The following is a 25,319-nucleotide window of genomic DNA, read 5'->3' on the forward strand; positions in this document are numbered from 1 at the left end:
AGGATATTTTATAAAAAATTCTCAAAATTATTATTTTTAAATAATCATTTAAAAAAAACACACTACGGAAATTTTTTAAAACAATGATATTCTAAGTATAACTTCTCAAAATTATTATTTTTAATTATTAAATTTATTAAATCTACACACGGCTAACTAACGACGATATTCTAAGTATAATTTCTCAAAATTATTATTTTTAATTATTGAATTTATTAAATCTACACACGATTAACTAACGACGATATTCTAAATATAACTTCTCAAAATTATTATTTTTAATTATTAAATTTATTAAATCTACACACGACTAACTAAGACGATAGATATTCCAAGTATAACTTCTCAAAATTATTATTTTTAATTATTAAATTTATTAAATCTACATTTGCATCTGCATCTATATCATCTCTATCGTTCATAACGGGACCCACCGCAAACCTGGCGGTGGTGGTTGTGGACCTCCATGCGGGGGATGGGTTAGATTGTGTGTTTATTAGAGAGGAGGGTGGTGAAGTCTTATCACGGCTCGGAAGAGACGGTTCGAGACAGCAGCACAAACCGTACTCTGCCGACTTTTACCCCCGCCCCACACCGCCTCTCCCTAAAAACGATTCAACAAAAATAAACCAGTACAAAAGCAAAAACACCGCTACCCGAGAGAGGTCGTTTGTTTGGATTCTCGACGCCACCGATAACCCCATCAGAAGGGAAGGGAGAAACGAAGGGGGGGCGAAGAGCGGAAGGATTAGGGTTTCTCGTGAGATCGTCGTGGACTCTCGATCTCTCCTTCCTGCCTTCTTTCTTTCGTCTTCATTTGTCGGCGTCGTCTCACCTCCGCAACCCTGGGGCGGGGAAGCTCCCGATCGAGCCCCTGGAGTTGCGCCGATTGGCTTCGCGTCATGGCCGGCATGGAGCTCGATTCGCCGCGGGACACCGTGTTGTCTCCGAGAGATCGCATCGTCCAGGTATGATTTCATCAACCCTCGTTCATTCCTTGAACGTTGTGGTGATTTATCTTTGTTTGATTTCTGATCGGACAGCAAGAACTAAAAACGAGACATGCGTGGATGTGTAGAAGAGAAATACCATATTATTGTTACTTTTCTTCTGTTCTTAGTCCATGATTAACAATCCTGGTCCTTTGGTACATACATTTTGAAGTGGACGAAGAATCTCCACACATTGTGGCTTATATGTTTATACCCTATTCATTTGTATCTTTTTTCAGAGACTTATCACCAATGGTGTTCCCTCCGAGGTGTTAGAGCAGTCTCAAATGGGGCTTATATCATATCTCAAGGAAAACAAACCTATGTATCCCGTGTTGGTCTCTTCCATCTTACCAACCGAAGATGATTTGTCGGAGCTGCGAATCTCATCAGATGCGTCCAGCAGTGGCAACACTGAGGATCTGTTTTGTGAGAGTATGTCGTGGCTAGGGTGGTTGATGTTCGAAGCTGAACCACAATCATCTCTTGAGAATTTGGCATCAGAAGCTGTTGGTCAGCGTGCTGTGTGTGGAGCCGTTTGGGGTCAGAATGACTTGGCCTATCGCTGCCGCACATGCGAGCATGATCCAACCTGTGCTATATGCGTTCCATGTTTCCAGAATGGCAATCACAAGGATCATGATTACTCAATTATGTATACAGGTGGCGGATGCTGTGACTGCGGAGATGTGACAGCCTGGAAACGTGAAGGATTCTGTTCCAAGCACAAAGGAACTGAGCAGATGCAACCTTTACCAGAAGAGTTGGCAAATTCCATCAGGCCTGTTCTAGATGTTCTTCTCGTACTCTGGAAGGACAAATTAATACTCGCTGAAAACCAGAGGAATCCAAGGGAACATAACAAAACTGATGTGTCTGCAGGGATGGGGAATAGGTTATCTTCTGCAGTTATTGAGATGTTGCTGGACTTCTGCAAATGTAGCGAAAGCCTTCTTAGTTTCATATCAAAGAAAATGTTTGAGTGTACCGATTTGCTCGATGTTCTTGTGAGGGCAGAGAGGTTCTTGCACAAGAACGTTGTGAAGAAGCTACATGAATTACTTCTAAAATTGCTTGGGGAGCCTGTTTTTAAATATGAGTTTGCTAAAGCTTTTACGAGATATTATCCTGTTTCTGTAAGTGAAATTATCAAAGAGTGGACTGTTAAAGCATTTGAGAAGTATTCGCTACTATCAACATTCTCTGTGCAATTGTTCACTGTGCCTACGTTGACACCACGACTTGTACGAGAGGTGAACCTGCTGGGTGTACTTTTGGGATGCTTGAAGGACCTGTTCCTTTTTTGCATTCAGGAAGACGGTCAATTACAGGTAAGAACTGATGTGTTCAACCACAGCACCCGTGCTACTACTTCAATTAGCAATCTTTCTCTTGTTTCTTTCTGAAGCAGTCCCTTGTGAAGTTTCAGCATCCTATTTTTGAGTGCATTTGCTGTTAGGGAAGTCCTTTGGTCTTATTTATTTGGTCTTATTTATGTCCTTTGTTCTTTTGACTTTTAAGTGGTTTCATGATTACATGGTACATCAGAGTAAGATCTCAGCACTTTTGCAGGTAAGGAAGTGGGAACATCTCTATGAGACAATAATTCGTTTGGTGGAAGACACACGATTTGTCCTGAGTCACAAAGAGGTTCTTGCATACATAACTCATGAGAGACCTGATATTTCAAGAGCTTGGCTGAAGCTTTTATCTCTTGTGCAAGGCATGGATCCCCAAAAGAGAGTAACAACTACCCCTATTGAAGAAGAACATGAGTATCTTTCTGCACCTTTCGTGCTGGGACATTTCCTAAGCAAAGTTCATAATCTTTTGGTGCAAGGAGCATTTTCTGCTTTCGAAACCAAAGAAAGGAAGATCACTTCTTTTTCTTGCCCAGATTCTGAATGGTTAGATGATAACGAAGGTTATCGTCATTCAAAAGTAGGCAGAATTTCACAAGACAGCTCTGCTTGCAGTATAAATAGAACAAGCAGTGGATTGGATGGCTCATCCCAACATAGTGATGTGAAGTACGGTGGTGTTGACCACCTATCTGTTCCATCACCTGCTATTTGGTTGATTTTCGAGTGCCTTAAAGCAATTGATGACTGGTTCTGCCATGCAAGGAACATATCACTCTTTGTTGATGATATGAACTACAGTAGTCTTAGTTGTTTTAGAAAGAAATTATTCAAGTCAAAAAAGGGTGCGAATAGTAGCAAAATTTTTGGGTTGTCTGTGTCTAGGCAGGGAGTAGATAAGCATCAGTCACTTCCTTCTGGTGAGCACCATGAGGTCTCTGATTTAATGGACACCGACGGATGCCTTGAACATACAACTTCAAGTAGGATATCAGATGATAGTATCGTGGAGGTAGATTCTGGTGCTGAATCAGAAGCATTTGGTATGTTAAATATTGCCGATTGGCCTGACATAGTTTATGATGTTAGTTCACAGGAAATATCATTTCACATTCCTTTACATCGTTTGCTTTCATTAATATTGCGAAAAGCGATGGAATATTGTCACAATGAGATTGAAAAGCCAGAGAAGGCAAGTAGTGGCTTATCACTTCCTTCATCAGCATGGGGTCATGAGTTTTTTGGGCAAGTTTTGAGAGGCTTACAACCTTGTGGATTTTCGGCCTTTCTGATGGAGCATCCTCTTCGGTTACGTGTGTTTTGTGCCCAAGTACGTGCTGGCATGTGGCGCAGGAATGGTGATGCAGCCATATTTAACTCTGAGTTTTATCGTGCTGTCCAGTGGTTAGTTCATATTAAAAAAGAACACATGAAATTATAACATAGTACCTATACTTGTTGATCTCAATTCTTTCACTTGTTTTATCCAGGTTTAATCAAGGGCTAGAATCTGATCTTTTCTTGCTGCAATGCTGTGCTGCATTAGCTCCACCAGAATTGTTTGTCGAGAGAATTCAAGAAAGATTTGGATTAGTAAATTATACATCTTTGAGTCTTTCAGAGTGCAATGAGTAAGTTTCCTTTGTTTCTTGCATTTTTTCAAAGTGAGATAAATGACCTTTTCCAGTACTTTGGATACTTCTAACATTTTTTTTATTTTTTTATATTAAGTTCAAGGCAATAGTTTCTTTTATAATTTTGGATGCATGCAAAACATATAATTTTGCCTTTTTAGTTGTTGCTGCGAACCAAAAATGTTATGGGTATAATGCAACCGTAGTTACTTTGGCCTTAATCATTGCCATGATTTCAGCAAGGTGCTGGGTTGTGTTTGTGTGTGTCTGTGGATATAAGGTCGACATGGCATGGGTACTATATGTGCACCTTAAAAGGTCATGATCGAAGTGTTTGTGAGATGTCATATCTGTTCCTAGCTGGTATCCCATTGGCAGGGTAATCCCATGTCATTGGGTATAATATTTGCAGTGTTGTTTAGAAGAAAGGGGAAAAAGCAAACGGTATGTTTGAGCACTTGTCATTGTTAAAATTAATAGGATATGCCAAAATGCAAGAATAAGATGTTGATGAGTCATGAGTGACTTGATTGCATGGACAACTCTTACTTTTGAGGAGCCAAGAGTTTTTGAGAGAACTTGTCTTGTGAGTTTGGCTAGTCAATACTGGTGACCTCTGGAGGATTTGCAGGATGAACGATTGAATCTAGGGTCAGCATAGACTGCACATAGACTGCACAAGTTTGATGAACAAATATGAATGTGTTGGTCGGTTGCTGTCTTTTTTTTTTCTTTCTAGTTTTGGCTTTCAGTCATGACCACTAGTGATGGTGATTGAAAAGTTCTTGAGTTTTTGTCACATCATAAGGTTGTACAGTCTTGTTTCAGCTTGGATTGCAAAATCACTACATTTGACATTTAACATGCCGCATGGTGGATCCTTCATAAGCTTGCTAATGAGTATTTGTCAGATAAGCCATTTTCATATATCTTAATTTTGAGTATCCAAAAATGGATTTCTGGAAACTATTTGATTGAAAAGTGATCCCTGTGGGAACCTACAAAGTTCTGTCATTATTTTCTACCTTAGATTAATGTCCCCTTTTTCTACCTTAGGTTAATGTCCCCTTTTTCATTGGTTTGTAGGTAGAGCTGGGAAAAACCTATTCTGTTGTTTCCTTTGACATCATTATTTATATAAACTTAAGAATCTCCTTTAGAGAAAGAGCTAGTTTTGGAATTATGGCTGGTTTTTGTATACATGCTTGGCAGTCCACTCTTTGATTGAGCTTCAACTTTTGATTGTGGACATAGCTACATATGCGGATACGTTTCATATACATGCTTGGCAGTTCACTATTTGATTGAGCTTCAACTTTTGATTGTGGAACAGAGCTACACATACTAATGGAGCCAAACAATCATCTTTTTGATTAATCATCTTGATTAATTGTGACCTTCGACTTCAATCTCAGTCATACTGTTGCTGTCTATTTATACGAATAGGGTTAAATTTGCAATTGTTTTTTATTTTATTACTCATATGCATACTGAAAAAACACATTATTCACAGGTATGAGGCAGTTCTGGTGCAAGAGATGCTTACTCTTATCATACAGGTTGTCAAAGAGCGCCGGTTTTCTGGCCTTTCTTCTGTTGATAATTTGAAGAGAGAATTAGTTTATAAACTCACTGTTGGTGATGCCACCCGTAGCCATCTGGTGAAGGCTCTTCCTCGTGATCTTTCAAACAGTGATCAACTTCAAAATGTTCTGGATATGCTTGCCACATATTCAAATCCATCTGGCATGAAGCAGGTTATGGTCCATAACATACTATGCTTCAGATTTCTTGAAACTTCGTCTCAATCAATAAACTTAACTGATGATTATTGAATTTCAGGGTAAATATTCTCTTCGAAAAGCTTACTGGAAAGAGTTGGACCTGTATCACCCTCGCTGGAATTATAGGGACTTGCAAGTGGCAGAGGAGAGATATTTTCAGTTCTGTAAAGTCTCTGCTCGAAACGTCCAGTTGCCACAATGGACGGACATTTATATTCCCTTGAAAACAATTTCTAGAATAGCTACATCAAAAGCAGTCCTCAAAATTGTCCGTGCAGTTTTCTTTTATGCTGCATTTGTGGATGTTTCACTTGCATCTCGTGCTCCTGATGGAGTTCTTATAACAGCTTTACACTTACTTTCTCTTGCTTTAGATATTTGTGGCTCACAGAGTCAAACACGTAGTACTAATTATGGTTCTGGTATTGATTTGTCACATCCTGACCACTCATTCATGGAAGTTTCACATTATGTGGAAGATTTACCTCCTATACTGGCTCATGCTACTGAACAACTTGACATAGCTGCACATGGTGAATCAGCATTGTGCAAAAACCAAAGCATGTTATCCTTGCTAGTTTTACTGATGAGGAAATACAAGAAAGAAAGTGACAGTCATTATTCTGAGACGAGGCATTGTAACATTTCATTACTTGTCGAGACATTAGTGAAGAAAATTGCTGAACTGAACACCGATTGCTTGGTTATGCTTCAAAGAATAGCACCAGAAGTGGTCTATCATATGCGTAAGCAGCCTGCAGAAGATGCTCCAGAGAGGTCAGCATCAGCTTCTGATGCTGAAGAGCGACGGGCAAAAGCCCGAGAGCGACAGGCCGCTATAATGGTAAGATTTTGTGGTCTTTCCTGCTAGTTATTTTAGACTGTTATTTTCTTAACTCTGTTCTGTCTTTGTGAACTTAAGTTTCCACTTTGATCGTAAGGAATTGTAATATCTGCTATGTATGATCTGTTTGGTGCAGAAAACATTGATTGAATTGGACTTTATAAACAAGTATTAATATGAAGTAGCTTATGTATCTACTGACACTTGTATCAGTTAAATGTCTCAATGACATCTTACTATCGGCACAAGAGTATACCTTATTTTTGCATCATGTTTAAAAGTTATTTTGATATTTATGATGTCGGGTGAATTTAATAAGGAATCTGTTTGTGCTAGTCATGATGGTACTGGGTTCGATATGCTCACAGATGTTACCCATATATAGTGCATCATGTGTTGTGGCATCACACCAGATCTGCCTGGCAGGTCAAGCACTTAGCCACTCATGTATGAGTGCTGGGAGCCTGGGACAATTCTTGGATTATACACATCCAGGAAATATGTTAACAATCAAAGTCATAAGCTTCAACATTCAGGTTTGGGCAACATGAAAATTTTCTTCTATTCAGCTTCTTGATGTAGCATCTTTCGTTGATGTCTGGGTGATTTATGTCTTCCCTTGCTGTGCCTCCATTGTGTTATATTCACCTGTCATGAAATGACTTTGTACCATCAATTTTATGACTGGAGATGCGTGTTAAATAACTTGAAATATTTATCAGTAAGGGAGGTAATTCTGGTCCTTATGAAATATAAAATGTGCCGTGCAGCAGCCAGATCCTTGACCACCACTTCTAGCCTAGGCTGTTATTGAGTGAGATGATGGTCAGATGATGTTTAATGACTCTTGTATTGTCAACGAGACATTGATTTTAGAAGAACTTCCAAGTGATTTAATTGGAACAAAATTGAATTAGAAAATTTCTATTTTCTAGTGACTTGCAAATTGAATTTCATCATCATTTCTAGTAGCTATATTAGGAAGTTTATAGGGTGAAAAGATTGAAAGATTGGGGACTAAAATAGAGCTATTGTCAAGGGATCAAAAAGTGATGAAGGTTTTTATTTTCCCATCATAACAAATACACATCACAATGATTTACTTTGATAACTCGGGTGCCTCGTTATATCAACATGTGAAGAAAATGAAGGCTACTAAACTGTAGGAAGCAATGGTTAAACTTGGTCCTACTCTACCAAGCTGCAGACAAGCTGACTCTCTTTACAGAGCCAGGATTGATCAAGGAAAATGGTCCATATGATGTTCAATGACTACAATTTCAATGATGGCAGCTAAAGACTATTTTAGATGAACTTCGAACTAATTTTCTGTTTGAACGGCAGATTCTGTTTTTTTAAAATTATTTTCTAGTAATTTTCATATTGATTTTTGTCGTTATTTTTAATAATGAGTTTATTTGTGTCTAATAGTCCTCATAAGTTGTAGAAAAGGTTAGACAGGCTGATGATCTGTTATGATATGTTTTTGGAGAGTTTTAGATATCCCTTTTGGTGGAAATTTAAATGATAAAGTGGTTACTATAAATGGGAAACTTTTGTCTACAGTATCTTTTGACTGGCTATATTTACAATGCGATCTAAGGGCTCATGCTAGGACGTTCTTTTCATTTTCATGTACTAAATAATGGCTTAATTCTGTGGCTACGTCCTTTTTCCTCAGATGCAGTGGTAGGAGGGTCATAATGTCATATCCTATCATTATGCATTTAGTTGGAAGTGGTGTATAAGATGGACATGGGAAATGATAAAAAGAAATAAAGGGGGCAATGATGAAGGTGTGGATGGGCTTTTTGCAGGTGCTATGTTTAGCTTCAATCATCAATTGTTCATTGCAGACCTCTGGATGACAAGGCCCTTATGGATGAAGCCCTAATTGTTCATCAGAGTTAAGCTAGGACTTAGCATAACATACCGATATAGATATTGGTTAAGCATTAATATAATGGCAACCAGGAAATTATGCTTGGGCATATTTTTTAACTTGCAATGTTCATTTTACTTCATAATAACGATAAATAAACTTTACCTTTCTTTGAGTTCTTTTATAGATGTTAGAGCTGTGTCAATTAATCTACTATAAAATTCCCTTGGAGTGGAGCCAAAAAAGCTTTCAAATTACAAATTTGCAGGAAATAAATACACTTCCTACTAGCTTTGTGCCATTATTATCTGGTGGAGGGAAATGATTTCCTGGATAATGTGACTGCAGTCTTCCATCACACATAAATGGAAGAATAGAGAACGAGCTGTAAATATGCATTTGGTGTCATTGTTTTCGGTTGATAGGAATATATATGACCTTTAGAGTTTTTGATGTCACTCCATGCTTTGGCTTGGAACTACTCCAGTCTGTTTATTTTAACTATTATATGTGAATGAGCTTCATGAGGTTCCACTTTTCTGGTTATCTGAGATATTACTGGAGTGTGTAAAGTTGCAGAATGCAAAAGTGGCCCTGTTATGGATGTGTAACATTAGTATGTTATGGCCCTAAATAAACATTTGATAAAATTCATGACTAGCTTATGGTAATTATTCACCACTTGTTAGGCACTAGAATCTCCATAGCTATTTCTTGGCAGGTGTTTTGTCGAAGTGTACAAAGGATCGGACATTGCTTAGTACATATTGTCATAGCTATTCATGAACATGGCTCGTAGGCTTGATAAAACATGTTGCTGTCATTTTAACTGAAATGTTTAGGGTTTTGGTTGAACATTTTTGCGATAAGTAACAATTTTCTTTTGCTTTCTGGATACCATTGAAGGAAAAAATGAGAGCTGAACAATCAAGATTCATGGCCAGTTTGAAATCAACACCTAACAGTGAAGCAGATGGCTCGATATCCAAAGAGGAAAAGTTAGACCACGAGGACAATGTTTCTGAGGAATCAGCAATTGTTTGCTCTTTTTGTCGAGATCCACACTCCCAAAGTCCTTTGTGTTTCCTGATTCTTCTCCAGGTTAAGATATACTCCTTCCCGTGCATTTGTGAATTTTTTTGTCCATAAAGTTGGTTTTCAAAGTATGCTTAAAAATTGATAAAAATCATAAAATTATCTATTAAAATTTGTTTAGTATTATTTTTTTTTTCTTGTTTGTTCTGTTTTACAATCGATGAGTTGTGAGCCGTTTGGCTTGCTGATATTTTAGTCGCGTATTTACCTTTCTGATTGTTAATTTTAATCATTGGCATATTTTGTTATAACCAGAAATCCTGTCTTACAACTTTTGTTGAGAGAGCTCCTCTGTCCTGGGAAGATGTAGGCCAGCAAAACGAAATTCCTTCAACTGGTATAGAAGGATCAAATGGTCCAGGTGGATCTGATTCAAAAAATATAGTGCAGTCAATTCAGAATGTAGGTGTTGAATTCCCCTTTGACATGGAACCTGCAGAAGTTGATAGGTCTTTGGTCTTTCTGAATGAACAACTGCCTGCTTTTAGAAACATTCAACCACTTGATGTCTTTCCTGGTACTGACACAGAACTTAGTGCATCCCTTGAGAGTATGGAGGATGATATTTACCGGTCTATTCTAAGGGATATGCACAATTCTAAATCTATTTTAGATACTCTGGATGCTGAAAAGAAATATTTAACCAAGGATGCTGTATTGGGTTCAAGAAAAGGAAGCATTGCAGAATTTTTTGCGCTTGGTGAGTATGTTTTAAGTCTATCAAGAGAGTCAAAACAAAATCACTCTTTCATTTTTGGCCCTCAACGCATTGTGAATTTAGCATCAAGGTCAACTGCTTCAAGTACTACGATTAGTGGATTTGGTCCAAGTGATTGTGATGGAATTCATATTTCTTCTTGTGGGCATGCTGTGCATCGGGAATGCCATGATAGATATCAGGTGTCTTTGAAGCAAAGGTATGTGATGCAAATAGACCCTGGATCTTGTCGGCATATGATATTGTATTTTTTATAATTCAGATCCTTGAATCGTGCAGGCTGTTGATAATACAAATAGAAAATATCCATTTTTTTCAATAAATAATTTTACACTCTTGAGGAGGGGAAAAATATAAGGTTATATAATTTTGCTAAATAAAGTTACAGAAAATTTATGCCAAATATAGATGATGCTTTTTAATTTTCACATAATCTTAAATTTATTGTTGATTTTCAATACTAGAATTTTTATCTGGTTGACTTCTCTATAGTAAAAACAGAAAATACATTGTAAGATCTCATACTCAAGGGTGTACGTAACTACGTATGTTCCTGAATGTTTTACTAAATGCAACAAAGAAATAGCACTTTCTCTTCTTGATCTCACAGGTCTCATTTTCTAGCTGTTGATGTATTAGTGATCAGTTAATGGCAGGAATTTTAACAGCGGAATCTGGTAATGTATCAAATATCATGATGAACTTATTACGGGAAGACAGTCTAGAAGCTAACATCCTTGTTTTTTTTACAATGGCTATGGCCATAATCCATGTCATCCTTTGTCATTTAGTTTCCTTCTGGTATTTATAAGTCAAACTAGTCAATAGTTGACAACTGCAATACTGAACATTCTATTTGAGGACACATTAATCTATTCCATGGAAGTCCTTCATGTAATTTACATTTGTCCATCTACCAAGAGGACTAGGATCATGAGAAACACTTGTGGGCAGATCAATGAAAATAATAATAAAAAAGAACAGACAAAAGTGAACAAGCTCGATCATCATAAGTTTCTGTAAATATCATGCACAGATTCAAATTTGATTTGTAGCACTAACATTTTCTGTAAATGATTGCTGTGGAAGTTACACAATTGGTTGGTGGTACCCACATCACATTTGGTGCATGCTAAGGTGCTATTTCAGGGTGCTATGTATGCTAATGCACTATTGCAAGACATTGGTGCATGTTACATTCAAGTGCATGCACCTTCTTGTGTATTAGTGGTCCAAGATGTAGCTTACTGCATGTGGCGATTAGATGTAAAACAAGCTTTTCTCTGCTCATGGATTCAAAGTTCTTTATCCTCTTGAAGTCAGCAGTTGAAATTTTTTATATATCTTCTGGTAGAAGTGCAGCAACTCTTTACTTATGTAAGCTGTAATCCTTGTGTTAATGCCCCTCTATTTTGAGGTCTAAGTAGACAGAGTGTTTAGCATACTGAGCTAGACAAGTAAATCAAACCAACTTTTGAAGGTAAAAGGGCATTCGAATTATTATGATTTCCTCACTATTATTCGAAAGCTTTTACTATGTATGACAGTAGCACTCATTATACTGTATTATGAATTATATTGTCAATCATCATTTAAGTACCTCTTACTTTTATTGTGTTTGGTTATAGAGCTAATGGAGGTTATCTGATATAATCTATAGCTACTTTTGTGGTTGGTTTGAATTTGTTTTGTCTCATAGCTAGCCTATTATGATTTTCAGAGACTCCTTAACTGATTTAACAGATTTGGATCCTTAGATAAAATGTATTTACAGAAAGGAAAGCCCAGATACTTTTTAGCAATTATTTTCAAGTTCAATATTGAAATGAAAATTATCTTCTTTTTTTTCCTAAGTATTAATATTGTCAGTGGACGTTCCATAGGCTGGAAAAGAATGGTTAATGGTAGTCTAGAATAAAAAAAATAATTTTAGTGCATACTAAATCCAAGGAGACAGCATGTATCTCAAATTATTCTGAAATTCATTAAATTGCTGAATAGTTTTAGTTTCATTGGCATCGTCATAGAAATTATGAGTCCTTGGAGTTAGATTGTGATGAATGCATCATAACAACTGGTGGCTTCTAATTACTATCAGATCAGCATGAATTTTAGTTTGGATTATTTGCCACTCTTCCCTATCTGTTTGTGTCTTATATGGTGAGGAAAACTTAGCTTCTATGGTCTTCAGTTTAATTGAAATGCTTTTTTGTTTTGTTTTGTTTTGTTTTGCCTTTTCCTTGATTTGTGATTATATTGTACTTGTAACTTGATATTACGGTATTGTATCATGCAACATATATCCAGTAAAGATAGTTTTGCTATCTCGTCAATAAATTGTTATTTAAATTTCATGACCTTATAGTTCACTCTTCTTTACCCTAAAGTCACATAATAGTACCCTAGTTCTGTTTAAATATATTTCTATGACAAAATCTGTGTCTCCGAAAAAACAATTTTGTTTGTTATTAAGTTTGTGAAGCAATAAATATTTAGAGAAGGTGTTTAGATTACCAAATTTAATTGATTGTGAATATGACAGGCATAGTTCATTCACAAAAAAAAAAACCCAGATGTTATAGGATTATGAAATACTCTTTCGATAAGATACCAACATTATAACTTTTCATTTATCTTCTTTCATGAAGTGAAAGTTAATTTCATGTGTTTGGTTATCTCTTGTAATTTCAGATACATTGGGAATCTTGGCTTTGAAGGAAGTCATATTGTGGATCCTGACCTGGTAAATCTTTTTGTCATATTCTTGTTATTGTACTTCTTTAAATTGTTTAGTTACGTTGACTTTTTTCTTACTATCTTTAGATGATTTTGTTACTTCGTCTTTTTTGACTTCAGGGAGAGTTACTTTGTCCAGTATGCCGGAGATTTGCGAACGCCATCCTCCCAGCACGCACTGGTTTCTCCAATAAACTTTCAACGACAAAAGAATCAGCCTTCAGCAGTTCAATGCCAAATGACGTTCCTTCAACCTCATCAGACATGAACTGTAGCAACTTACACATTGTTCTTGCATCATCTCTTCTTCAAAATACAGCAAAAATTGTTGGACAGTGCAGAAATCTAAAGGTTTTGTCTGGAAAAATTAATGAGACCATGAATTCAGTTTTAGAGCCTTCCCTCAGAAAATTGTATATGCTGTATTATTCTCACAGTTACAGTAGTTTGTCAGCCCCTGGTTGGCTCAGTCGATCCTTAATTCTATGGGACACACTTAGGTACTCAGTTACAGCTACAGAAATTGCTGCCCGGGCAAAGTTGAACACAAATTCACTTGGATCTCAATCTTGCTTAGAATCTTTGACTGAGGAACTTCGCTCTTCTAGTGGGTATATAATGTCAGTTCTGGTCCATGTTGCTCAGTCTGCTGGCAGTTCTAATTGTCTTGAAGTTCTCTTGAGGTTCAGCAGTCTTCAACTTCTAGCAGGGTCTATATGTTCTGGTGTGTCCGGTGATAATTACTTGTCCAATGGAGATAAGCAAAAAGGTATTGATAGTGACTTGCACCTTTTGTTCTGTTACAATAAGAAATAATGTTATCCTTAGTATATGTAGCACACTGATTATTTAGTGTCATTTTGAGTTTTTAAAAAGCTTGTAAATAAATATCAGATGGGATATGGATATCTTAAATGTATTATCATGTTGCTAAGCTATTATCCAATTTGTAAAACAATCTCTCTCCTATATAATGATTTTCTAAAGATCCCTTACAAGTCGATGAAGTTACTCCTTTTAGTAGTGTGCTTTGATAGATGAGTGATCTTTACATTCTTGGGAAGCTGATATTTTTTGTTTTTTATACTTGACTATCTTGTGTAAAGTTGACTCATTGATGAATAAGATGAAAATTGGTAGTCCGATAAGAAGACAATTTTTGATAGTTTTGTTAATAAGTTTTTGTGTACAGTTTCATTTCTCATGTAACATGAACAAGATTCTTTTGTTTTAGAGTTTTTCTATCTGAAAGGGGAACAACTGAGAAATTATAAGTAACTGCTTGATTTGTATTCATCAGAATTGTTATAAAATTGTCAATCCAGTTCCAGTTGTGAAATTGTAGACATACTCTTGCAATCATGGTGAAAGTTTCCTGGATTATAATTATCTTTCCAAGCAACCTTGGATAACCATATTAGTTATTTCTGGAGTAATATTAATAATGTGGAAAAACCTTCACAGGAAAACCTGTATATATTTGCTAAGGCAAGAACTAATATCATTTGAATATTGAATATGAAGAAATGTAATAATGAATTGGTACTTTGAGTTATTAGTTGGCAGTGAGTTCGAAAAATGCAGCTTTTGATTTGACTCTCTCCGTGGGGAGAATATTAAATTCAGAGAAGAAATTATGAAACTCACCTTTATTCATCATGCCCTTGCAGGCACAACTTCTTCCTCGTTTGAATGTTATGACAATGGGGAAGCTTTTCCTGACATACAATTCTGGAAACGTGCTGCGGATCCTATTCTTGCTCATGATCCTTTTTCTTCTTTTATGTGGGTTCTTTTCTGCCTCCCAGCCCCTTTTAAATCCTCAAGAGAATGTTTCATTGCTCTTGTGCATTTATTTTATGCTGTTTGCATTGTTCAGGTATGTAAGTAGTATAATGTCATGCTAATATTTTTTTGTTAATATTTAACCCTTTGTATCAATACCTGACCCTGTGAATATTGACTGTCAGTATAATATGTTTTTATTCCTTATCTGTATTTTTTGCAGGCTATGATTACATGCTATGGCAATCAAAGTTTTGATGTATCAAGTTTTGGCAGCAACGTTCTTAATGATGTTTGCAGGACAATGGCAGAATCCGACCGTGTGAGACAGTATTTTGTCTCCAGCTATATTGATCACCTTTACCATCCGAAGGATATGATACGCAGACTAACATTTCCATACCTTCGTAGATGTGCACTACTTTGGAATTTGCTAAACTCTTCAACATTGTCCCTGTCATATGACAGTCACACATGGGAAAGGTCATATCTTTGTTCAAAAGATGTACAATTGGATAGTGATAGCCAACTAAGAGTAGAGCTCAATAATATAAGGGAATTGGAGGACATGTTTATGATTTGCTCATTGGAATTGGTTCTCAAGAATGAGGTTGTGCATGCCTTGGCTTTGAGATGGTGTGACCATTTCTGTGATGAGTTTGGAGTTCGTAAGTACAGAGGCGTTTTAGCTTCATCTCCTGCTGTTCCCTTTAAGCTGATGGAACTTCCTCTCATCTATCAGGATCTACTGAAAAAGTTAGTGTACTTCAAAATATCAGGCAGTTTTATGGTGAAAGGTCTATTTTTATAAAGGGTAAGGCTGTCAAGAGTTGCTAAAGTATTGTAATCTTTTACCAGGTACATAAAGCTACCATGCTCTAATTGCAAGTCTGTCCCAGAGGAACCTGCTTTGTGCTTGCTTTGTGGTAAATTATGTTCGCTATACCGGAAGTCTTGCTGCAGGTACCTTAATACTATTTAACTTCATGTACTTATAATCTATGGTTGACCATGTTTTGTTTGGTATATTTCTGTACTTTCCATATCTTAGGAAAGCTGTCACCTTAGTAGTTGGTTATTCTCCTTTAGGCAAAGCAAATGCTTAAATCATGCAATGATCTGTGGGGCTGGTATTGGTGTATTCTTGCTGGTCAGGGTATGTATATCACACTGTTTTCTGCTTTGTGTTTGGTAAAGGTCACATTTTATTTAGCTTCATTGCCTTATTCATATCTGCAGAAAACCACAATCTTATTGCAGAGGTCAGCTCGTCGGACCCTCTGGCCATCTCTTTATTTGGATGCCTTTGGTGAAGAGGTAATTGTGATATATTTTATTGCTCTAGTACTTGGTCAGATAAGAAAGTCCTCAGTTTGATGTTATGGGCTGGTGCTGCTTTTGCTTTTCTGAATATTTTTTGTATCAGCTTATAAATTTATCCTGTCATATACACATTCGGGAACTAAAATTGTAAAGGTACAAACATTTCAGAGGAATGATTGAAGCTTTTCAATTCCAAATGTAGATAGTTGAGTGACAAATCAAAAAATTTGATATTATCTGTAAGTTTTTAAGTGGGTAAGGAATCATTTATGAAGAAAATGCATTGTGTATTAAATGTATATTTTGCACAGCATTCTTGTAAAATCTGTGATCATTTAACAAGTTATCAGATATATTAGCGGCTCTTTTACAACTGACTTCTAGCAGTGCTATCTCAACTTATGATGGATTATGTATTCTGTTCTAATGGTAATTCATTTTTTGGATTATGTATTATATATGATAATACATAATCTAATTCAGTAAAATGGATTTCAGTTCCAAAGTTGATGTCGAAGAGGTTTTTTGTCTGATTAGTAGATGATTAGCAAGCTTAGGAATATTGCTGTTATGGAATCAAAACCTTGCTGGGAGGTTGGAAAATTTTCTGAAGTATACATACTGGTAATTGCTGCTCCATGCATAAAGTATACACAAATTTGTGGTCAGTCATATGTTCCTGGTTAAATAATGGGTAAATATGCTCAACCAGGTAACCGAGGTGTTTGGAGAGTTTGGAGATGAGAAAGATGAGTACATTAGTGGGGTATTGGAAGCTGGGGATGTGAGATGGTATTTAATGCAAGGTGGTATTTGGTGGAAAGATGATTTTATTGACGGAGCAGAGAAGGCATACAGAGATGCTTCACACCTTGGCACTATCCAGTATATTAGCTGAAGGTGTTTGTGTGTGTTGGTGGAGAAGCAGAGATGTTGGTTGTGACCGAGAAATATCATGCACACACAAACATGTGGAGAGGTAGCATTCAAGGAAGAATATGGACAGGCTAGGTGAGGGGTTGACTTTGAAGGAGATTATGATCATGCACTGGTTCTTTGTCACAAAATCTTCTGGAGTTCTATGATTTTATGGTACTTAGACTTTTAAGAACCAAGCCATGTGGTTTGTGACTCCTCCAAAGTCCCATAGTAGACAATAATGATGAATGCAACATGTGACAAGCTGGCTACTAGTAACTTGGGTTTAATAAAGTTGGGAAACATGATGAAAGTTGGTTTAATAAAGTTGGAAAACATGATGAAAGTTGGTTTAATAAAGTTGGGAAACATGATAAAAGGTTTGTAATATCCAAGTTACAGGATTAGTATGTTTGTTGGGTTGGGTCATGATGTGGCATACTAGTAATTTTTTTTAGTGAATTCTGTTTTTTGGTTGAACTTAGTGGCTCCTCTTTGCTGGTTAATCTTGTTGACCTAGATATCTGCTGTTTTGTATCTCGTTTTTCTTATGGTTTTAGTTCAAAAATGTCAGCAGGTAAAACTTGAATTATAATAGGGTGGTTACTATCAAATTGCCATAGTAGGTTCTCAATTACTGCTCACACATTATTTTTTGATATAACTTATTGGTAGTTTGTTTCTTACCCTACTAGTTTGGGCTTTTTTAAATTTGGAGTCATAATAAGGAATTACTCAACCTTTTTCCTGAGTCCTGTGTAAGGATAATGATTTTCTCGATACTGCTCTAGAAGGTATCATATTAGGGTTTTCTGTGAGCCATTTGAAAAAAAAGAAATGAAGTTTTTTTCTTCCCTAATCCCTAGTCACATGTATTGCCTATGATAGGCTTGCTGTCCCATGTTTCCAATACTAGTGCTTTGGTTCGCTGCTACTGAGGTACACACCTAGAGCATGCCATAAACTATGGGTATATCATAACCTGTAATTATTTATGGCATGCCTACTGGCCGATGTCGGGGGATTTTTGAACTCAAGCAAGCTGGTCCTCATGAATGTCTGTTTGTCATGGTTGTTTGGACAATTTATACATTGATGATCCTTCTCTCATGTCTTATTTTAGTGTTCTGTGGTCTCTGACATGTATATTATACCACTTGTATGCAGGACCATGACATGTCCCGAGGGAAGCCTTTGTATCTGAGCAAGGAGCGCTATGCTGCTCTTACATATTTGGTGAGTAATATGCTATGGTCTTTTTTGTGAAATTATTTTGGATCTGAACAACCGATTGAATGAATTGAATCCTTGACATTGCTGTTTCTTTTAATGTTTTTGGTTGATATAATTTGGTTTGCATGGTTTTGTATAACTTTTAATTGATTGTGCTCCTTTTATAAATTGCACAAGGTGGCATCTCATGGTCTCGACCGGAGTTCTGAAGTGCTTCGACAAACGACCACCAACTTAAATGGTCTTTATTAGGATTATTTTAAGAGGTATATATACCTTTAGTCTTTTTTCTGCTAGGACTTTTGGAATATATTTTGCCAACGGTAAGAACGATAAATTAAAATTCAGATACAAGTGTGCTCTATATATGCTTATCGATCATAATTATTATCAGGAGCCAATGATGGTGCAGCATGAGAATCGTATGTATCAGCAGGGCCCTTTTTTCCAATAATTAATTGTAAGACACTTGTATTGTTATGTAGTTCCTGATGACTTCATATTTTGGATTTTTATTGCTAAGCCTATACATGACTTCATTTTCTCATAGTTTAAAACCATTAGCTGTTTGTTATGCCCGAGAGTTTTCTGCTGTCAGATTCCTTCTTGCATTTGCTTGAGAAGTGAAAGGATATTTTGTTAAATTCACATTTTTTTGATTTGGTAATCGAGTTTGAAGTGATATCCATATTCTTTGTTTGCTTTCAATCTTTTTAATTTGCATGTGGTAATATGCTTGCTGGGATAATTTGGTTGCAACTTTTCTAGGGACTTTGAAAACCCATGCATCACTTCTGAAGGTAGTTGGCAGGAAATTCTGTTGATAGATTGATATGGACTGGTCTCAGCAGCATCTAGAACCATGATCTTGATATTCCTTTGACCTTAAGCTTTGAATCCGAGCAAGACAATGTCAAAAATCATTTTGAATTTTCTTACTCCAAGTCCATTAATATAATACAAAGACCAATTTTTATTTTGAAGTTGGTACGTATAGTTTTCTTTCATTACAATTTTTATTTTAGGTGAATGTGGGGGTTGCCTTGAAGGGCTTGGATAGTTCGTAGTAGCTGGGGATGGTAATGCACCTAGGGTACTTGTTTTGGAATTGAGACAAAGTGTAAACGGTTAGGAATTTTGACAGACATTTAAAACCGTGATTCTTACCATCCTAGACTACTGAGCAGTGGCAGTGGGCATACATCACATTGCTGCAGGTCTTCTGTGAAGAAGATGAAGAGAAGTGGCTAGGAAAGAAGCTGATGGATCTGTCAATCATTGTCACTGGAATGCTGCTGTCATCAGGCTTTGCTGTTGGGCAGGTTCCATTATGATGTGCCATCAAAAAGAGATCAGGGATTCAACTGTGCAAGTCTGAAAGAGAAAGATGTGAGAGATTTAACTCCCATGAAGTAAGTGATTTGAATTCCAAGAATTTCTCTTTTCATGTAAAAGAAAAGAAGAGAAGGAAAAAGAAAAGGGGAAGACAATGAGAAAATGAAGAGCAAACTAAAGGAATAATTAGAGAATGAAAAGAAGAGAAAGGAAGAAATAAAAAATGAACAAAAGAGGAAACACATCTTTAAAAGTAGCTGTAATAATTACTGTTCATTGTTAATTTAAAATTCTGTAATACTTAAATTTTCCTGATTCATAGGTTTATTTATGGGTGTTTTCCAAACTTCTTCCTACCTTTGTACTGTTAGAACTTGCCACACTCATCGTCATTTGCAGCCACCACTGCACTTGTATCAGCTTTTGGGAACTAAGGCTTAGCTAAGTGATTTTGAGGGCAACAAAATTTGAGGTTAGAAAATAAATACTCTGTAGAAAAGCATATCTTATCTTGGCACACTTTCAATTTGGGTCTTGCAATTTATGTGAGCTAATTTTTTTTACAAATAATATAATAATGTTTAACTTAATTGGAGTTAGTGATGATATAGTATTGAGATCTTTTGTGTTTTGATGGATTACAAGTGGGTAATGTGCAATTTTTGGTCTAGCTAGAATATTTGGGTCATGTTAGGTCATGGTATATTTAGATTTTAATAATATGGTCGTGCTCTTTTGGTTTTTCTTTTTATTTTCTTCATATTTTTATTTTTTGACGATTGATGGAAAAATGTTTAACAGAATTGGAGTTAACATCGATTTAATATTGAGAACTTTTGCGTTTTGATGAATTACAATTGGGTCATGTTTGATTTGGTCTAGCTAGTAGATAAGGGTCGCATTAGGGCATGGTTTTTCTTTTACAATTGTCCTTTTTAGTTGTCCCTTGGCACTTCTATGGTGGGTCAGCAAGTTCTTCGTTGCACATTTTCCAATTTATTCCTTTTTTTAATCTGTAGCCACATAAAGTATTCATGGTGCTGTTTGTGGAAATAATTAAAAGATAACAGCATGTAACTGTTTGGCATCAGAACTGCAGTGATTAAGATAATATAGGTTTCTGTCATATGGAAGATAATTGGTGTCAAGGAAGCAAATATGGTTACATTTTCAAATAAGCTTTCGATGCCTTGATTCACAACAGATCCTGAATTGGTGGGAGCTTCATGCAGTAGGGATGCTGTTTACAGTATCCCTTGTACAATGTGTGTGAAAGTAGTTTGTTGGCAAGAACCTAGATAAGTTGCAAAGCACTTTCTTTTTTGGTGAACTATGCATTTGAGTATTTGCTTTGAAGAGAATATTGGAACAATAGTGCAAAAATATTTTGTTAAGAAAATATCTAAAATCTTGTTTACAGCTGTGCAGTGTTTAATTAAACAATTTTGTTGTTTTGAGCTTTTACTTAATCAAGCTGGAAATTTTCATCTTTGTGCCCCAAAAAAAAAAAATCTAAGTCTTGCTTTTACTGCTGCTCAGAACTATACAAGTATATAAGTTATAGTTTTGGTATATATTCAGCATGACCAAATGGTGAAATTATGACAAATTTCTAGGGTTGTCTTTTCATTTTTGACTCAAATACTATCTTGTAACATATACTAGTAATTCCATTTTTTTTTTAATTTTTCTTTATGATATGATGTTATGGGTCCAGAGTGTGGAAATGATGGTGATTTCGTTCACTGATCTAAGCTAAATTAATGTACTCTTGTGCTGGAGCTCATCTGTGTAATATCTACCCTTTTTCTTTTAAGAGAAAGGTTCAGTAATGGTGTATGGACAAATATGTGAGCCAACAAGCTAAGGCGACTCTTATTTACTATTTATGTTATGAACTTTTCCCCCCTTTTCTGTTAATTTGCTATAAGACATATTGGTGTTATTTCTGAACTGTAGAACTATCTCGTTTGATTTCCACATCAAGCCTTTGTTGACCTTGAAATCTTGTGATTCAACTAGTTACCAGCTTGATGGAGCAGCTACTCCTAATTGTTACAATTACTTGCTTAGTTACCAGCTTGTCCTAATTGTTTACCTTGCCTTGGATGCCTCTCTTCTCTCTAAAGATTTGCCACTTGGTTCTGCAGTGCAGTCCCTCATGTTTGATGCCTTTCATGGGTGATTTGTGGTGTCTTGGTTGCCCTGCTAATGCCGACCGTGCCATTGTTCTCCTGCAGTTCAAGCTAGCACAGATTGCAATACTGCTTGTGCATATCTTTTTCTAAGCAGCTTTTGTTGCTTGTAAATGAAAGGGATGTTTGGGTTGATCATGTATACATCATGTGTAGATCGTAAATCCGGATGATGGTGAACTTGTAGCTATGGGATTATGGAATTGTTAATAGAGCTTCTTGTGCCTTTTTTTCTTTCTGCTAATGATTAATTATCGAATTGTTATCCTTTTATTTTACGGGCTATGTTAGCTTGTTTTGAGTTCCCTGCTTCATGCTTTGATCTCTAGGGAACGCACACCACGTTCTGGTGAACAAATTGACAGCTTGAGTACCGGAGGATGCTATTGTCAATTTGAGCTATTCACCCTCTTGTTGTGTGGTTCACGTAATCCGGAGGATGCTATTGTCAATAACTATTCAGAGGCATTTTTTGTCATGCAGGTTTGAAGTCAATGACATTGTTTCGTCTTCCTCCTCGAGAGAGAGGAAGAAAATTAGGGCTAGAACGGCGTATTCCTTGCGTTGACTTAGGCGTGCTAAACTGGTTGGAGCTTCGGAAGAAACAAGTTGTTTATTGATCAGTGGGTGACTTTATGAGATGTTGTTTCGTCCGCAATGGACTCCTTTATGTGGTGGGATACACTGCCACTAACTTGTGAAGGGGGAGGACACTTAAAAGTCGGTCTACGCCGTTGCTGGGGTGGCCTTCGGCACGATTGTGCCTTCCCTGCGTCTCACATACATACCGCCCCCCTCACTCCATTTTGTCATCGCCAAACAACTTCTTGAGGTAAGGAAGAAGACAAGTAGGAGAAAGCAACCATGTTCCACTTTCTGTTGCTGTTCCACCTCCTGTTCTTCGCACCTTCATTGGCCTCCATCGCCATCCCTACCGACGCCTTACCGGGCTGTTCCGGCAAGTGCGGCAACGTGTCCATTCCGTACCCCTTCGGCACCTCCTCCGGTTGCTACCTCAGCCATGGATTCTACGTCTCCTGCAACACCACCTACAACCCCCCCAAGTTGTTCCTTTCCACCACCGACATCGAGGTCGCCGAGATCTCCCAAGACGGCGTCACCATCTACACCCCGATCGCCCGCGACTGCTTCTCCGGCCTCGGCTTGGGCACCAACATCAACAGCATATCGACCGACGTGACCGGCCTCCCCTACACCTTCTCCTACTCCCGCAACATGTTCACGGCGCTCGGCTGCGACACCGTCGCCCTCAACTACCAGTCCAGCTTCTCCTTCTCCAGCGGCTGCCTCTCCTACTGCAGCGACAAGTCGAGCATCGTCAACGGCTCGTGTGCCGGCATCGGCTGCTGCCAGACCTCCATTCCCAAGGGTCTCAAGAGTATCTACACCATTCTGAGGAGCGTGAAGAACCACAGCACCACATGGACCTTCAGCCCCTGCAGCTACGCCTTCCTGGTGGACCGGGAGACATTCGTCTTCAACTTGACGGACCTCGACGACTTCTACACCAAGAACAACGGCGTGGTGCCGGTGGTGATGGACTGGGCGATCGGGAGCCGGAGCTGCGAGGACGGGAGCGGGTCGCCGGACTTCTCGTGCGGCGACAACAGCCACTGCGTCAACTCCACCAATGGTCGGGGCTATCGCTGCAGCTGCAATACTGGTTATCGAGGGAATCCTTATCTAACCCGTGGTTGCCAAGGTACAGTACGTTGCCTTCTTATCGACCCAAGGATCACCGGTCTAAATTACCATTGGTTTCATCGACAGATATAAACGAGTGCGAGGATCCGGCGACCAATCCCTGCGCTGCCATCTGTGAGAACACGGCAGGAGGTTACATCTGCTCTTGTCCGCGGGGATTCTCTGGCGATGGCAGGAGGAGCGGCAGCGGCTGCATTAAGGACGCCAAGAGATTTCCGCTCTTCCAAGTTGTGCTTGGTAAGTTGGCTGTCTCTGTACATGTCCTGTGTGAGCTTTTGAGACCTGCTCTGTTCATCGTGCTGCAGGTTGCGGACTGGGACTCCTTTTCCTGCTCATCACTGGTTCTTGGCTGATTTGGGGGCTGAAGAAGAGGCGGCAAATGAGGCTCCAAGAGAAGTTCTTCGAGCAAAACGGAGGGCTGTTGCTGCAGCAGCGAATCGCTTCCAGCGAGGGCGCTGCAGAGACCGCCAGGATCTTCACAGCAGAGGAACTCGAACGGGCCACCGACAACTACAGCGAGAGCCGCGTGGTCGGAAGAGGCGGCTACGGCATCGTGTACAAGGGAATCCTACGGGACAACCGAGTGGTGGCCATCAAGAAGTCCAGAGTCATCGACGAGAGCCAGTTGGAGCAGTTCATCAACGAGGTGGTCATCCTCTCCCAAGTCATCCACCGGAACGTGGTCAGAATCCTGGGCTGCTGCTTGGAAACGCAGGTCCCCTTGCTGGTCTACGAGTACGTTCCCAACGGCAACCTTCACCACCATGTCCACGGCCAGGGCCGCGCGTCGTCGCTCTCCTGGGAGACGCGCCTGAGGATCGCGGCGGAGACCGCCGGGGCGCTTGCCTACCTCCACTCCGCCACCGCCAGGCCGATCTTCCATCGGGACGTCAAGTCCGCCAACATCCTCCTCGACGAGAACCACATGGCGAAGGTGTCCGACTTCGGAGCTTCGAGGCTGATCCCCATGGACAGGATGCAGATAACCACGTTGGTCCAAGGCACACTCGGCTACTTGGATCCCGAGTACTTCCAGACCGGACAACTGACGGAGAAGAGCGACGTTTACAGCTTCGGCGTCGTCCTCGCGGAGCTCCTGACGGGGCTTTTGCCCATCTCTCAAGCCAGACGGCAAGAAGAGCAGAACTTAGCCATCTATTTCCTCGTTCACATGAGGGAAGACCGCCTGTTCGAGATATTGGAGCCTCGAGTACGCAACGAGGGAAGCCGAGAGCAGCTGCTCACGGTGGCCGAGCTGACCAGGAGATGCCTTAGGCTGCGAGGGAACGAAAGGCCTACCATGACGGAGGTGGCAGCGGAGCTCGAGCGGACAAGAAGGCAAAGGGAGCACCCATGGCTGGAAAACGAGCACGGAGAGAGTCAGAGCTTGCTCAGGGAACCAGCAACCGTGTACTACACAAGTCCTATCACCGGAGACGAAGACTTAGATGCACATATCATGCTCTCTCTGGAAATGACCAGAGGATGACGAAGACTCGAAGGTTGATGATGATGATGATTGTCCAGCCATCAGGACTTCCTTTTCCCTTTGACTCACTTTTGTATCCAAATCTGTTTGTGTCGCGATCATGCAGAACATAATATGTCTTGTTTTAAGGCGAAGAACAGTTTTATGTTATATTTTTTATGTATTCAGTGAATAAGATCATTAATTCATCTATTCGATCGGAAGTGAATAAGAACGTTAATTCTCCTATTCGAATCACACCTCCTAATCTGAAGATCAAATTCGTTAATA

The 25,319-nt window shown here is 38.5% G+C and overlaps 2 protein-coding genes across 8 annotated transcripts; both read left to right on the plus strand.

Moving 5' to 3' along the window:
- The first annotated feature begins 640 nt into the window (after positions 1-640).
- On the plus strand, positions 641-22,073 carry LOC135583799 (E3 ubiquitin-protein ligase PRT6-like). Of its 7 annotated transcripts, none has more exons than XR_010497688.1 (20): positions 641-968; positions 1,232-2,323; positions 2,565-3,757; positions 3,844-3,984; positions 5,501-5,744; positions 5,830-6,615; positions 9,404-9,598; positions 9,848-10,509; positions 13,002-13,053; positions 13,167-13,815; positions 14,717-14,925; positions 15,055-15,587; positions 15,690-15,794; positions 15,921-15,987; positions 16,071-16,148; positions 18,240-18,308; positions 18,483-18,571; positions 18,700-18,765; positions 19,481-19,717; positions 21,791-22,073. XR_010497688.1 is itself a non-coding variant. In XM_065156514.1 (18 exons), the coding sequence occupies exons 1-17, from the start codon at positions 903-905 to the stop codon at positions 18,555-18,557; spliced, it is 6,216 nt and encodes a 2,071-aa protein (XP_065012586.1). In that variant the 5' UTR covers positions 738-902; the 3' UTR covers positions 18,558-18,571; positions 21,791-21,914. The 7 variants fall into 7 exon arrangements, 2 of the variants coding, with proteins under 2 accessions (XP_065012586.1, XP_065012587.1); XR_010497685.1 differs by having other exon boundaries at positions 19,523-19,717; XR_010497687.1 differs by having other exon boundaries at positions 19,523-19,717; positions 21,796-22,073.
- A 480-nt stretch (positions 22,074-22,553) lies between these two features.
- On the plus strand, positions 22,554-25,190 carry LOC103987878 (putative wall-associated receptor kinase-like 16). The gene is made up of 3 exons (XM_009406328.3): positions 22,554-23,558; positions 23,627-23,797; positions 23,866-25,190. The coding sequence occupies exons 1-3, from the start codon at positions 22,700-22,702 to the stop codon at positions 25,047-25,049; spliced, it is 2,214 nt and encodes a 737-aa protein (XP_009404603.2). The 5' UTR covers positions 22,554-22,699; the 3' UTR covers positions 25,050-25,190.
- Positions 25,191-25,319: the final 129 nt, after the last annotated feature.

The sequence above is a fragment of the Musa acuminata genome, chromosome BXJ3-6 (genome assembly GCF_036884655.1).
Source record: "Musa acuminata AAA Group cultivar baxijiao chromosome BXJ3-6, Cavendish_Baxijiao_AAA, whole genome shotgun sequence".
Classification (NCBI taxonomy): domain Eukaryota; kingdom Viridiplantae; phylum Streptophyta; class Magnoliopsida; order Zingiberales; family Musaceae; genus Musa; species Musa acuminata.